Source organism: Teleopsis dalmanni, chromosome 1 (genome assembly GCF_002237135.1).
Source record: "Teleopsis dalmanni isolate 2A chromosome 1, ASM223713v2, whole genome shotgun sequence".
Lineage (NCBI taxonomy): Eukaryota > Metazoa > Arthropoda > Insecta > Diptera > Diopsidae > Teleopsis > Teleopsis dalmanni.
Genome location: NC_051846.1, coordinates 39285160 through 39301769, shown reverse-complemented (window position 1 = coordinate 39301769; position 16610 = coordinate 39285160). Strand labels below are relative to the sequence as shown.

General features: G+C 30.8%; 1 protein-coding gene across 3 annotated transcripts; it reads right to left on the bottom strand.

The window, feature by feature from the left end:
• Nucleotides 1-2806: 2806 nt before the first annotated feature.
• Nucleotides 2807-15807, bottom strand: LOC119668990 (hexose transporter HXT13-like). Of its 3 annotated transcripts, XM_038078713.1 has the most exons (4): nucleotides 15463-15807; nucleotides 13074-13225; nucleotides 12354-13005; nucleotides 2807-3404 (listed from the first exon to the last, which is right to left on the bottom strand). In XM_038078713.1, exons 1-4 carry the CDS (start codon nucleotides 15632-15634, stop codon nucleotides 2917-2919), a joined length of 1464 nt encoding a protein of 487 aa, XP_037934641.1. In that variant the 5' UTR covers nucleotides 15635-15807; the 3' UTR covers nucleotides 2807-2916. The 3 variants fall into 3 exon arrangements, with proteins under 3 accessions (XP_037934641.1, XP_037934640.1, XP_037934642.1); XM_038078712.1 differs by lacking the exons at nucleotides 12354-13005; nucleotides 13074-13225; nucleotides 15463-15807 and adding exons at nucleotides 4125-4276; nucleotides 7738-7994 and having other exon boundaries at nucleotides 2807-4056; XM_038078714.1 differs by lacking the exons at nucleotides 12354-13005; nucleotides 13074-13225; nucleotides 15463-15807 and adding exons at nucleotides 4125-4276; nucleotides 7551-7719 and having other exon boundaries at nucleotides 2807-4056.
• Between the last annotated feature and the right edge of the window lie 803 nt (nucleotides 15808-16610).

Genomic DNA, 16610 nt, shown 5'->3' with positions numbered 1-16610 from the left:
ATTTGATTGCAGCTACGACGTGGGTTTCACTAAATTCGCTTCTTCACTTTACGAATCATATCTGGTGTTGTTTCTGTTTTTTTTGTCCACTTTTTGAACGTCGCATAACGCTATCAGTATCAAGGTATCGAGCTATGGTACGAGACACAAATGATTTGTTCACATTTGACTGTTAGAGGGCTCGAACGATAGTTATTTGTGTTTTTCCAGCCAAATATGAGACAATTACACTATCACGTTTGAAATCCATCACATACAACTTTTTTTCTACACCATAAAAATCAAAATGCCTTCACACATTCGTAAAGAAGATAATGTACCGTCAAAAGAATTAATTTTGAGTCATTAATCTGTCATTAATGGTTTGACAGTTAGATCTGTGCGAAGTTTGTTGATATTTTCGTCAACAACTCTGTAGGTATGGGAGCAATTGCTTTAAGGTCGGTTGTGATAGAGTTATCTGGTATTTTAATGGCAATAATAAATTTAGAATTATCATAAAGCATCCTGCTTAACTTTAACAATTTTAATTTGAAGAAGTCAATTAAGTCAATTTTGTTTCCAATTATTTCTTCGGTGGTTGGAAAACTTGAATTCACGATATTATGCTTAGCTGAGGCAATACTATCCTGCTATTGATTTATGTAAGACTCTGAGGTCTTAATTTTTAGCATTTGCTCTGAATAAAACAAATATTTTGTAAAATCATTATATCTGCCCCCAAAGGAATGTTTCATGTTACGACTTCCATTAAAGTGGTTTCTGATCATTATTGGGTTATTCATATTGTGTATTAACATTTCGTTATTCTCATTTATTATCCATGTTTCCATATGTTTTCATTTCCATATAACCATTTTTAAGCTGTACCTGCAATATGAACTTAACCTATTTTGGAGCTGTTATATTCCGCTGGAGTAATCGATTTCATTTTTGATTTAAGTGTTTCTATTTCTCTCCAAAACAATTTTTTATGTACTAAATCTAATGGTTTTATATTTGACTCTATAGCTTCAACTATGTTTTGAATTTCTTGTGGATTAATTATGTGCACAACGGTAATAGTAGTGTTAACTATTTAAACCTCTGTAAGTATAATTGTAGTATATCGAGGTTGTATCGGTTTCAATTTCGTTCACCCATATTGCTCTGTTAGGGAGTGCAATCGTCAAAATAAGTATTAGCATTGGAAGTATTACCTGAACATTTAATATACCGATGTTTGAATGGTTTTTTAACAAACTTCGTTTCTTCATCGTGTCTAAGTTTTTTATAATTCGTTATATACCCTATTTCTCTATTTTCTTCATATTCTTTCCTTTTCTGATTGTGTTCCTCGTAATTTTCAGTTTCAATTCCTCTAAAGGTTTTTAATGATGTCGTGGTGTATTTGATGACAGTTTACTACAGTTAAAGGTGTACATTTGATTGTACTATGGTAGGAAGATTATAAAATTTTCTGTGTGCTCATAGATAGTTTCTCTTCTAAATCAAGAACTCTTATATTCACGGTAAGTGTACTATTTAATTTCTATATATCTGAGTTATCTATATGAGAATTTGGCTTTGTTGCTTGTTGTTGAATTTGTTGTTGTGGCAAGGAAGTCCTTTATAGCAGCTGAAATGAAGTCATTATCAAAAATAAATGCCTTAACATAATCTTTAATGGCAAACAATTATTTGATCTGATACATTATAGTCCGATGATTTCTATCCAGTGAATAAAACTTTGAAAAGCTTTGAAAATTTATCGATGAATGTTATAAAGTAATGCTTGTTATTGGCATAGGTATCGATGTGAATTACTTTATTTATTATAAATGGGGTTTCTGTAATAAAATACTTTAGTGTCATTGGGTTCCGACATATTTTGCAGAGGTATAAATATGGCAGTTGTTAAGAAACCTTTCAATTTTGGGTTATAAACTTTTGATTTAATCCCTTCATATTTTGGAGTGTCCTGTTTCAAATTTGTGGAATAATGTGATTTGCTTATTTAATAAATAAAGAACGAACATTTCATATATATTTATCATTTTTATTATTAAATATATTTATAAGATTGTGTTGTAATATCTTATACAAATTATCGCATATTTCTGTAAAAACTGCTATTCTTTCCGTTATAATATATTTTTTCACCACATACGGAATTTTGTTATTTTTCATGTCTTCTTCTTTGTCAATAAGGATACGTTTATTCGAAAAGATTATATCGAATTCCCTATCGTTTCTTTAAAATTATTTGGGTTTTGAAGTGATTTTTAATTGTATCTGAAACTGAAATATGATTAATTAAGTCTTTCGTTTGAGAATGTATTATACTGTTTGCGTTGCCTGTGATTGGCCTGATTGATCCTCTGTTTCTTCAATATTTGTGTCTTTTATAAAGAAATGTTTATTTAAAATTTTTCCCAAGTCGTTAGTCATTATAAGACTTATTTCATTTGTGTCTTTGTTGATTAGACTAAGATAGTTTTTTATATTATTTTCTTTTCCTATTATTTTATTTTTCTATTATATATTCTATTTTTGCATTACATTCTCACATTTCTGGAAATCATCTCTGTAATCTAGGGTTGTTTATACCCTTTCCAGAAAATTGGGTGCGCATTCAGAGAACCCTTTGAATCATGTATATACTTATGTATATGTATATCTGAGAATTAAAAGGCAATGTATAGGTGATGTGTAATGATTCGATTCGAAATTTTTGTATACACATGCATCATTTTTGCACTTGGACTTAAAGACAATAATATTTAATATTTCAAACTTTGTTATTTAATTAAATAAAATTCATAAGTTGAAAGTTAGAACCACTTTTATTTATTTAAAGGATATATATATTTCATCTTATGATGTACGAATCAAGTACACAGATGGTGACACCTTTAATAAAGGTCAATAACAATTTTAACTTGATCTAATAGGAAACAATTTACGAAATTTTATTTGGGCATCACGTAAGGTATCTCGTTTAGTTTCTGGCAATGTCAACAATCCAACGAAAAAGAAAACAAAGAACATTGATGCAGTGGCATAGAAAAAACCGGGAATATCAGAGTAATTAGAAGCAAGTACACAAATAATTTGCACCAACATTTCAACAATGAAAGCAATACCTATGAAAAACGGTTTAACAGCTAATGGAAATGCTTCACTTAAATATGCCGAAGAAGGACCAATGAAGACTCCAACGAAGAACTGGAATACGAAAAATAAGTATATAATTGTTAAAATTCTATCCTTATTAATCCAATTAATGAAGTAATCATCTGATAAAACACCTATTCCAATTGCCATTCCTCCACATATTAGAGCCCCGAACAACATGGGTTTCTTACGTCCAACAGAATCTATCATAAATACGCTAACTAATACTCCCATCCAACGTAGAGTGCCTATGATTATATAAGTCCATAGTTCATTCCCATAAGATACAAGTGAAGCAATGCTGAAAGCAACATTCGTCAAATATGAGTAACTTAAAGCAACCAACACACGATACATGCACAGCTTCAATAGAGCTGGTAAACCAGAAACTATACTAACTCCAAGTGACATTTCCTTGTTATGTGCTACATATGCTTTATGTTCTTCCAGTTGTTGATAAGTTTCATATGTTACCACGAACGGGCGTTGGAGACGGCGTAAAGAATCAATTGCTTGATTTTCTTCGTTACGAACTAAGTAAAATACAGGTGATTCTACGTATAAAAAGAAAGCTATTGTTAATGCAAGAAAGCCATAAAAAATGCTCAGTACTCCCAACATTTTTGTTAAACTAAATGTTGAATTTGTGTATGATCCCCATGACGAAAGAAATATAAGGTATAAATAAATGCCCAATGCGAAAGACATTGCTTCCACTGATGAAGCCAACATGCCACGCATCCTCTTTACTGCTTCCTCTCCAGCTAATACCAGTAAAGGTGCAAAAAGTAATCCACTTGCTATGCCATCAATATAGCGTGCAGATATTAGTCCACTAAGTTCATCTGGAAGTGATACGAAAAGTATACCACCAATTATGACCAGAACCGAAGAGAAGAGCTGGAAATATTCATAAATAAATTGATTTTATTAAAACTTATGATTGAATCTATGAGAACTTAACTTACATATAATATTTTCTTGTTAATAAAGTTACAGATGATGGCACCAAATACTGTTCCAATAATCGCACCTATAAACCATGAGACACGGAAGTGATCGTCGCTGTCGGAGAAACTATTCGCCATCTGCATTCCTCCTGACACAAATATAAGTACGGCTATAAAATAAAATGAAATGAGAATCATGTGAAATAATACATGCTATATTATTTATATTTATGTAAAAATTATTTTCATAAAAAATTCGATTTCTTAGTCATGCGTTACTTTTACTACAGTACATAAAATTATTTGAAGAAATAGATAAAGTAGATAGACACCAAAGAGTTCATTTACAAAAATTGGCATCTAGAACCTTCGAAGATATTAGTTTTTCAAATCTCGACAAAAGTTCCACAGTTCTTTTATGGAAAAAGTTATATATAAAAAATTACCATACCTGTCTTTATAAAAAGACCGGTAATATTCATTTATCAAATTTCGTTATGCTGCTCTCAAGTGAGTCTTTACTTGTACGTTTGATGAGTTCAAGTAAATTGCTGTGTAAAAATTATAATGTCTTTATATTTATATATGTATGGGAGCAGACAGAGTCGAATTGGTATCATATGTTTACTAGATGCATGATAGTGTGATATGTCAGGTATGATTAGAAATAACTTCCAAAAAAGGTTTTAACTTTTGATGTTCCGGCATTACTTTGTGGAATTCTGGAAATAGACTTTTATTGATTGGCCTGATTTTATTAATCTGATTGAACAGACCATGTCTTAAAGGTATGTTTTAGAAGCAATGTTAAAAAATATACAGTTTAGTAAGCAAAAATTGATTCAGAGTAATTGAAACCAAAATAAAGTAATGCGGTATTATACGAGCAATGGAAAAAATTCAAATGCTAAAATTAAAACTAGTGACTACTTTGATATACTTTAGAAATTTTAAAGTCACTTTATTATATTAATGTTAAAGAACAAAATTGATGACAAGCCTAAGAACAAACGTAGAATAGTAATAAAACTCTCTGTTTAAACGTAAAACTCTAGACTAAAGTTATCAGATTCTAAATTATTATCAAAACTCCACATTATCTATGAATGTAAACATCAGATCTCAAGTGAAATGTTTTGCATTATGTATAGACGGATCGGTCATTTCGAAATTCTTTAAACACGCAGCAGAAAGTATTTGGGTCACATAATAAGAATGCATATTGATTTTGTTGTGATATTTTTTAGACATCCTATATGGGAAGGAAGATAGACACCACTAAAGAAATGATTATGTATATCGGGTTTAAAAGGATTAAAAAAATAAGATTTCCGAAAATAAGTGAAGATCATAGAGCGATCGAAACAAGTGGTCCACTCTAGCTATCATGCAAAGAAAGAAGACGAACTACTAACAGATTTATTATTATCTTTTAGCTAATAAGAAAGCAAGGTCTGTAAAGGCTGGAATTGGTTATTCTCTGAATAATATATGAAATAAAAGATTAATTTGAAGGTGCTTTCAGATGTGTATAATGCAAACATTTGTAGAACACTTCTGGACTTGCCATGTTAATATTGGACATATGCGATTAAGAAAACCGCTCAGCATTTGGGTGATCTACTTTCATCTAAACCCCATCCTATTATTTTAAAATACTTGTTTGGTGCTCATAACTGTAGTTTCAGACACTATAAGGACTCTGTAACTTAGAAAGGTGGAATAAACTGATTATATTACACATTTACCTTCTGCTCAAAAAGTACTCGGATTTTGTAAAAAAAACACAAATTTAAATTTTATTCCAAATTTATTTTATCTCCTTCAAAATATGCTTCTTCTGAAGCGATACACATATGCCAACGCTTAACCCAATCTTCCATACACTTTTCGTAGACCCGTGAAGGTATGGCTTTTAGTTCCTTCAGCAAATTCTCTTTTACCGATTCAATCGACTCAAAACGCTTATTATGAAGGGTCGCACGGATCCAGATCTGGCGAATATGGTGCCTGAGCCATGACAGTGGTGCCGTGTTTGGTCAAAAAATCGCGTACAACAAGAATTTTCAATAGTAAAAATCGTTAAATGCACTTGAGGTAGTCTCACATTAATAGCTGCTGTAAACAAACTAATTGACAGATGGCACTCAAATTTGTACTATATGTCAAGAAAAAGGTCTGTTACTTAAAGAGTAGTTAACAAACAACACAGTCCCGATACTTTTTGAACAGAAGGTACTACCTGGCAGTACACAATCTCGGATCTCAAACATGTATTAAAAAAAATTCTTACTGTCAAAGTGTTTTATAATTATATAGTCTTTATTAAGTCATAAACCATATTGTTTTTGTTTTGAAAACCAGCGTTATCAGAGTACCATGATAATGTTAAGTTATTTTATTGCACTTACCATAATAAAAAGATTAATAATCCACGCTATTGTATCGTAAGTTTATCAGTTAAAATTGCATTAAGTCCATATATGGAACCTAAATTATGACCACATTCTAGAAATGGGAGTGCCAGATGATAAACACTTAGAGCTTTTTGCTGACGATATAGCCGCATTGAAAACGGCACAAAATAAGTTAAGTTATAGGGAGAACAAAGATCTAGGCCCAAAACTTTCAACTGAAGAAACAGAGATACTTCTATTCACAAAACCACACATGTCGCTGGAAGTGGAGATGAACTTATGTGAAGACAGATATTATACGAAAATAGTAATAAAATACTTAGGCCTAGGCTTAGATTCTAAACTATCATTTTGAACATAAATCCAACAAGCTGCAAGCAAGGCACCAAAAGCTACACCATCGGTGAGAAGAATAATGACACACGTTGGCAGCACAACATAGAACAAACGAAAATCGTTAATGTCCTACTATACGGAACCGAAAATGGGCTAATTCACTGAAAATAAAAAGATAAAAATGGCATTAGCATCAGTACAATGAACCGCGAATCTGAGCGTACGGTATCTGTGTTTGAGGGACTGATCATCAGCTGGCATATTATCAAACAAATACAACAGCTCTGGCAGCAAAGTTAGAATGCAGAAAAAAAAAAGATAGACAACAAGATTAAATCCAGATGTAGCGAAATGGTCAGATAGGAAAACTGGCAAAGTAAACTATTTTGTAACCCAATTCCTTTCTGGTTAAGGATATTTTCAAAAAAAAACCTTTTCTGCATTGGCAAAGCAAATGATCCAAAATTCATATACGCAGATGCAGGTGAAGACAAAGCTGAACCCACCATCTTTTAATGCAACAAATAGTGAAATAAACGTCGAATTTATCACAATGATGATGATATCTGAAGAAATTTGGACCGCCATAGATCGATTTGTTACGATTATATTTAAACGGCTAAAATGTGATCCCAAAAATGACAAATTTCGAAAAAAAAAATAAACAGATAACCTAATTGAGGTTACCTACCTTAAAGTATTCTCGTCAAAATTCCAGGGCAGAAAGAGTCTGGCACACGTGGGGAATTGTTTTTAATTGGTCAGACATACCGGTTAGCCGGACATACCGGTTAGCAAGGACGATGCGTTGGAAAATTTCAAACCTCCTCTCCGCACAAAAAAAATCAATATAATTTATTAATTTTATTATTATTTACCTGCTCCTATAGAATTTGATTGTGGCTTATTTTTTTTGTTTCGCTCGAACCATCCAGTCTGTGGCGGGGCATGCTGTGGTGGGTAGTTTGGATTGTATGAGGACTGTGGTGGGTAGTTTGGATTGTATGAGGGCTGTGCTTGCGGTGGATAATCAGAATTATATTGTGGGTTTTGTCCATAATATGGTTGCTTTGTATCCATAACGTTTAATAAACTTTTTATAATTATATATTAAAAAATTAATGAATTCATCAAATTTAACAATTTTTTAGAATAAAACTTTTTTGAAACTTACTATAAAATATGTCAGTTGAATTAAAATATCTCTAATATATATAGTGTATATATAATTGCCTACTTAATATTTTAGTTTTAGTAACAAATAAGTTATATTCTTCACTCGTTTTCGTTCAAAATAAAACTGCTCGCTTAATTTTGTTTAATTTTATGTATTCGTACTCTTAATTAAATGAAATTTTTTTAAAACATTTTAATCTGACTGCGATTAGAAGCCAACAATTAATTTTACTCTTCAAATTTTGAAATGTGAGAGTTTGTTTATAATTTTTATACGTAAAAAACATTGTTTCACTTTTGTTATAAAATACGTAAACAGTTAGGAGCTAAATCATAAGATTCATAATTTACTCTAAAAATATATGAATGGGTTGGATTCAGTATTGTAGAACTCACTATCACTATATTTAGTTCTCACTATAGAACTAATATAATTTTTAGATAACATGTGATGTGTTAAAATGTTCGTTGATACTTTTTATACTTTATGGCAGAGAATGTCATATATCAGTTATATACACTATTTAAAATACATTAGATTTAATATCATTAAAATTTTTCTACATTGGAAATGATTATAGCGAACAATCATCACTTGATAAAATCAACATGCCAACAATCTCAAACCAATTACCGTTGGTACAGTACAAAATAATTTATCTGAGAATATCATTATCAGTACTCAAGGTTATATTCGTTGATATAATATCCAAAGCAAAACAAATACAATCAGTTTAGCTAGCAAAAATTATTCCGATCAAAAAACACATCTTAATTCCAGTAATCAATTAAAATATCAGAGAATATTGGTTCTTATTACCACACTTTTCCTAATAAGTTATTTATTAAATTCTTTAAATGTGTGTAGATTATACCGAAAATCAGTATTCGAGAAATTCTCATTTACAACATCAGTTTCACAATCAGTATTTGGTAGAAGAGAAGCGAATTCACCATAATTATCACATCATCTCCCTATAGTAGTAATTTGATACATGTTCCATTTATTGAGATATTCTCGGAAAGGTAATTTTTTAAACAATAAGTAAACAACGCAAAAAATAACGAATTTATCAGACAACCCTATTTTACTCCAATATCTGATGGGAATCACTTGAAAAGACTCCTTCCTTCTCATACCTCCACTGTTGTATTACAGTATAACGTTCACAATGCACAATAATTACTTGAACATTGCTTCTCTTTCAATAGAATAGTAATTGATATCTATGTCTGGTTTCTTCTTTTACCACGACTTTCACGATCAAGCTTCGCTTTTTACTTTCTACAACCATTCTGTTGAGTTTTCTTCGATCCATATCTCTGTCTCTTTCCTCAACTGCTCGACTTCCTTCTATAGCCTTTGGTTTTCAGACTAAAGCTCTTCTATTTTATTCATCTCTTCTTTTTTCATATTTTCGATTTCACCTTTCGGGGATAATTGTTGCTTATGTTTATTGATATCATTCTCGCGGCTTTGAACTGCTTTTAGAAAGTCTGACAATGAGACATAAAGTGATGTTTTGTCAGTTTTCTTTTTGTAGCTTTACTTATATTTTAAGTATTTGGTGGTGTTCTTTCTATTTCGATTTATATATTAAAATTTTTAGGGAACAACTAAAGATATAAGTTAACAATTTTTAGTAAATGATTTTATTGTCTTCTATGAAGACTGTTTAGAAGATCAAACACGAGTTTTGCTTTCGCTCACTATGTAATGCTCTTAAAAATTGATTTTAAATTTATTCCTCACGTACTCCAGCATAGGAATGAAAAAAGAACTATGATCTTATGCTGACGTAGTGTCTGGAAATCGATTACAAGTTAATTTTATAGGTTATATTCTACAATGTATAATTTATTAAAATGAATAAATAAGTAAATTAAAAATATTTATTAAAACATTTTATTATTTGTCAAGAAAATTTAGAGTTCTTTAATGGATAGTAATCCATACGTTCTAAAAATAAGTATAGTATACTTTTAAGCGCTTTGGTTTTAAGTTATTTTTGTAGCCGTGGCACCAACCAATTATTTCAACACTGGTTTCTCAGTTTCGAAATTTAGTTTATATATTGCTTTTATTTCAAACTTCACTACTTCACGTTCAAAATAAAACTGCTCGCTTGATTTTAAGTTTTCGTACTCTTAAGTAAATGAAATCTTTTAAAAATATTTTTATCTGACTGTGATTAGAAGCCAACAATTAATTTTTACTCTCCCATGATAGAGTCGACAGGAATCACTTTTTACCGCACCTATAATCTTTATGTGGTAATTGAGTCTACAGTATTCTGTAAAAAGTACAGTGTAGAGTCTAATATTGTTTCTGCTAAGGTTAAGGATAGCGTCAATGTTGACGTGTTCGGCATCAGTGAGTCTTCTTGACTGCAGCATGTCTGTTCGTGCTCTCCAGTGTTCAAGTATATTGTTTTTCTCCCGTTCACATAATAAGTTATTTATGAAGTTATTTGTTATCCCATAAAAGGCTGTCGACCAATTTAAGCAGTACATGCACCCTTCTTTGATAGAAAGTCTCCTATTTCAATGCTTTCATGCCCTTCATGTCCCGGTACCCACATAAGAGTAACATAGTTCCTCGATTCTAGAGTATTGAGAAGTTGAAAGCATTCCCAGATCTACTTTGATTGGAATGAAGTGTTTGATAAAGATTTTAGAGCTGCTTGGTTGTTCGAAAAAATGCATATTTGGGTACCTCGGGTGCCGTTGCGTAAGCACTCTCTCGCATGCAGCTCTAAGGTATGAACCTCTGCTTGAAAAATGGAAGCGGTTTTTTCAATTGCGATTGCTTTGCGTAATTTTAGTCCTTTAATTTTTGATCCTGCACTGTCATCTTCCATTTTGGACCCATCAGTATATCATGACTGTAAGCCATATTTTAAGATAATTTCATTATTTTTCCAAACTAATCAAGAAAGCTAATCTTCTATTTATCTTATCGAAGACTTTAAGGCACGAAGAATTCTAGACTTCATCCAGGAATTTTGCGTACCTTGTTAGATTGCCCTCTTCAAGATTATATAGATAAAAAGTCTTAGTGGGGCACTGGTCGCAGTCTTTTTAATATTCAAGGATATTAGTTCTACAATTATTATTGAAAGAAGAGAAACTATTTCGAATAGTTTGTTCTACATAATACTTTTTATTTAGCTAGTTTTTTATAACTACCAAGTACTGGTATGAATACGTCAACAAATATATGTGAATAAAAAGTCACTGTCGTTATTTTTCTGCATGTGATTACTTTTTAGTAGTTGAAACTTTTTTCTTAGTCTCAGTACTTCAGTTTATTTAGCTGAATTTTTAGAAATAAACAGTCGAAATATATTCACTACAAAAAGTGTTGCAAGAGCCAAGCTCAAAAATAGTTTTATATTCTTCCTAACCATTAAATATTTAGTTAAATTATTACTATTTATGCGAAGTAATGATTAGAGTAATGAATATTCTGCCCTTTAGACAATTGCAAAAGCCTTTGAATCATATATATGCATATGTATACGTATATATTACAATAAAAATGTAATACATAACTGATTTGTGATGTGATTAATACATGATTCGAAAAATTTCTATATACACTCGCATCATTTTTGCACTTGAACTTAAATTCAATAAAATTTAATATTTCAATCTCCTAAACCTAATTAAGTAATGAAATAAAATTCGTAAATAGAAACTGCTTTTAGGAATTTATTTAAAAAAAATATCAATTTTATATTTCATATGATATAAACAAGCAGGAAAATATTTATTTATATATTATATCATATTATATTATACCACTTCTAACACAGTTCAAAAAAATTTTAGTTTAATCTTACATAAAAAAGTTGCCGGAATTTTATTTGGGCATCACGTAAGGTATCTTGTTTAGTTTCTGGCAATGTCAACAATCCAACGAAAAAGAATACAAAAAACATTGATGCAGTGGCATAGAAAAAACCGGGAATATCAGAGTAATTAGAAGCAAGTACACAAATAATTTGCACCAACATTTCAACAATGAAAGCAATTCCTATGAAAATTGGTTTAACAGCCAATGGAAATGCTTCACTTAAATATGCCGAAGAAGAACTTATGAAGATTCCGACGAAGAACTGGAACACGAAGAATAAGTACAAAACTGTTGTCATTCTATCATAATTAATCCAATTGAAGTAGTAAGTATCAAATAAAACAGCTATACCAATTGCCATTCCTCCACAAATTAGAGAACCGAACAACATGGGTTTCTTACGTCCAACAGAATCTATCATAAATACGCTGACTAATACTCCCATCCAACGTAGAGTGCCCATGATTATATAAGTCCATACTTCACCGGTATAACTTACAATTGAAGCAATGCTGAAAGCAACATTCGTCAAATATGAGTAACTCAAAGCAATCAACACACGATACATGCACAGCTTCAATAGAGCTGGTAAACCAGAAACTATACTAACTCCAAGTGACATTTCCTTGTTATGTGCTACATATGCTTTATGTTCTTCCAGTTGTTGATAAGTTTCATATGTTACCACGAACGGGCGTTGGAGACGGCGTAAAGAATCAATTGCTTGATTTTCTTCGTTACGAACTAAGTAAAATACAGGTGATTCTACATATAAAAAGAAAGCTATTGTTAATGCAAGAAGGCCATATACAATGCTCAGTACTCCTAACATTTCTGTTAAACTAAATGCTGAATTTGTGTATGATGACCATGACGAAAGAAATATAAGGTATAAATAAATGCCCAATGCGAAAGACATTGCTTCCACTGATGAAGCCAACATGCCACGCATACTCTTTACTGATTCCTCTCCAGCTAATACCAGTAAAGGTGCAAAAAGTAATCCACTTGCTATGCCATCAATATAGCGTGCAGATATTAGTCCACTAAGTTCATGTGGAAGTGATACGAACAGTATACCACCAATTATGACCAGAACCGAAGAGAAGAGCTGGAAATATTCATAAATAAATTGATTTTATTAAAACTTATGATTGAATCTATGAGAATTTAACTTACATATAATATTTTCTTGTTAATATAGTTACAGATGATGGCGCCAAATACCGTTCCAATAATCGCACCTATAAACCATGAGACACGGAAGTGATCGTCGCTGTCGTAGTAACTATTCGCCATCTGCATTCCTCCTGACATAAATACAAGTGCGGCTATAAAATTATATGAAATGAGAATCACGTCAAACAATATATGCTATATTAGTTATATTTAATTAAAAAATATTTTCATAAAAAATCCGATTTCTTAGTGGGGCGATAGATATATAGACACCACAGAGTTAATTTACAAAAATTGGCATCTAGAACCTTCGAAAATATTAGTTTTTCAAATCTCCACAAAAGTTCCACAGTTCTTTTATGGAAAAAGTTTTATATAAAAAATTACCATACCTGGCGTTATAAAAAGACCGGTAATATTCTGTTATCAAATTTCATTATACGTTATTTCATTACAAATAAACTGCTTTGTAAAAACTATAATGTCCTTATAATCTTAGATGCTAAAGAGGCAGATAGAGTCGAATTGGTATCATGTGTTTACTAAAAGCAGATTGTGGCAACCAAATTATCATAAGCCCAGCTGCTTTAGCATGATAATATGATATGTCATGTATGAGTAGAAATAACTTTCAAGTGTCTCCTTCCAAAAAAATGTTTAACTTTTAATGTTCCGGAGTTACTTTATTGTGGAATTCTGAAAACTACTGTTCAGTTGGCCCGATTAAAAACAAAATTATTATTAAAATGTTTTTGGTCATTAAAATAATAAATTATTAATTTTTATTCATTATTTGTTCATTGTATTAGTTATTTTAATGACTTGTTAGACTCATCTGACAACCAAGCTGCTCCTAAAGCTCTGTCGTCTTGGACTTTCAAGCCGAAATAAGTCCTTGAGTGTTATGAGCTCCTACAGCTACTTGCAGCTCAGAATAAGGTAAGACTATACTGGGTTCCGGGTCACTGCTTTTACAGGCTCTCAACCCTTTTGGGGGATAAACTGGGCCAGTACAAAACAAATTATCAAGGAAAGGGAAAATTTTATGCGGCTGGGAAGACTTCCCGGAACTTAGAAAAAGCAAAGGCATCCTTAAATTCTCAAAATGTAATTTAAGGTTATTAACGGGTTTCATTACAGGTCATTATGGTCTGAAATATCACCTTCATAAACTGTAATTATTTGCTAATCCGGAATGTAGGTTATGCCTCGAACATGAGGAAACTACTACGCATATTCTTTGTGACTGTCCAGCTTTAATGACGCACAGAAGAAACTTGCTTCATATGGAATTTCTGTCACCAGAACTGATTAAGAACTCTTCTCTAGATTTAGTTCTGGACTTTGTTCACAAAGTTTTAAGGGGCTTTGTGTAATCAATAGTAAAATTGGTACAATAAGACTCCTCTGGTCATAGTACCGGCTGTTGGACGATTTCACGTTTTAAACTTTTAATAATAATTTTAATAGATTCGACTGCCCGGTATTGTTGAGCTATAAAAAATATATTATAATGTTTTTATGTGCGAATTAGTGTTTTTATTTTAAGTTATATATATTAGTTATGTTAATCTTATCAAACAAAGTGAATACCATAAAGGAGTGTGCAACGATAGCACAGATAAGAGAATTTCGTTGAATTATTTCGTTCGATTATTGTGCGAGAATAATTGATAACTAATCTTTAAAGCAGTTGTTATACACCTTATGTGTAAGAAAACATATAATATATACATGAAATATAATTAAATAATTATAATATTCAAAAATGTTGTTATAGCATATTCTTTATGTATTATATATATTTATATCTACATGAAACAAGTCTTTTGATTTACTTTTTAGTTATAAATAAAGTTTTTGGCAATGTTGGATCTATTATTTTCATTTAGGTACTTACTTCGTATTTAAAAAATATGAGAAAGGACTATGAATGCCAATCACCTGTCCGCATTTGAATAATCTACTTTCATATGAACCCCATCGTATTACATTAAAATACTTGTTTGCTGCTTATAACTATAGGTTCAGGCACTATAAGGACTCTGTAACTTTGATGAGAAAGGTAGAAAAAACTAATGATTGTATAACATATATTTAAGGGGCCAGTCTTAGTACACATCACGTGGCAGTACACATGAGTCTCGGATCTCAAACTTGTGAAAACAATATTCTCTACTATGATAGCTAAAGTGTTTTAGAATTATATATTTTACATTAAGTCATAAACCATATTTTTTTGGTTTTAAAATCCAGCGTTATCACAGTACCATGATAGTAGTCAGTTATCATAATAAAAAGATTTATAATGTATGCCATTCTATCGTAAATTTATCAGTGAAAATTGCATTAAGTCCATGTATAGTATATTAATTTTATTATTATTTACCTGCTCCTACAGAATTTGATTGTGGCTTATTTTTTTGGTTTCGCTCGAACCATCCAGTCTGTGGTGGGGCATGCTGTGGTGGGTAGTTTGGATTGTATGAGGGCTGTGGTTGCGGTGGGTAACCACTATTATATTGTGGGTTTTGTCCATAATATGGTTGCTTTGTATCCATTACGTTTAATTAACTTTTTATTATTATATATTAAAAAATTAATGAATTCATCAAATTTAACAATTTTTTCAAGTTTTTAGAATAAAACTTTTTTTAAATTTACTACAAAATATGTCAGTTGATTTAAAATACCACTGCTATATATTGTGTATATATAATTTTCTATCTAATGTTTTAGTTTTAATAACAAATTAGTTATAAACTTCACTCGTTCTCGTTCGAAATAAAACTGTTCGCTTAATTTTATGCATTCGTACTCTTAAGTAAATGAAATTTTTTAAAAATATTTTTATCTGACTGTGATTAGAAACCAACAATTAATTTTTACTCTCCGAATCGGCAAATGAGAGAATTTGTTTATAATTTTTATACGTAAAAAAATTGTTTATAAAAGTTTCACTTTTGTCATAAAATACGTAATCAATATAAAGTTAAGTCAAGAGACTCGTAATTTACTCTGTAAATGTATGAATGGGTTGGATTCAGTATTATAGAACTCACAATATAATGGGTCGATATAATGCCTAGATAATATGTGACGTATTGAAGTATTTTTTTTGTTCTTAAGCTAAGCATTTATAATATTTTTTTTCAGTGTATGAATTTCATCACAAATATTACTGTAAACTGATAACTCGTGCTATTTTAGTGGCAGAAATTTCAATAACTGCTATAAAAAATAATAAATTAGTCATCGTAACAACACTCAATTAAATTTACTTTTCATCAATATTTTTTCATCTATGTACTTTATTGTACTTCACTTTTTATCAAAAAATTAATAAAATTTCTTTAATTTCTTAGACGGGTTGGCTTGTGTGAAATTGTTTTTATGTGTTAGGTATGTTCTAAAATTAATAATAATACACAAAAACTGACAGACGTTTACTATCTTTTATCAAATATATTCATTTCATAATCAAAAGATTAAATTTGTTATTAGAAGCACTATTATAATTGCAATAAATTGCTATAA

Bases quoted from the DNA above. Each gene is read 5' to 3' on its own strand.
- LOC119668990 (XM_038078712.1), bottom strand. From the start codon at position 7,939: ATGGATACAAAGCAACCATATTATGGACAAAACCCACAATATAATTCT. The intron at 4,277-7,737 runs GTAAATAATAAT...TTTATTTTATAG, and splicing joins ATCAAATTCTATAGGAGCAG to CCGTACTTATATTTGTGTCA. The intron at 4,057-4,124 runs GTAAGTTAAGTT...GAATATTTCCAG, and splicing joins TTAACAAGAAAATATTATAT to CTCTTCTCTTCGGTTCTGGT.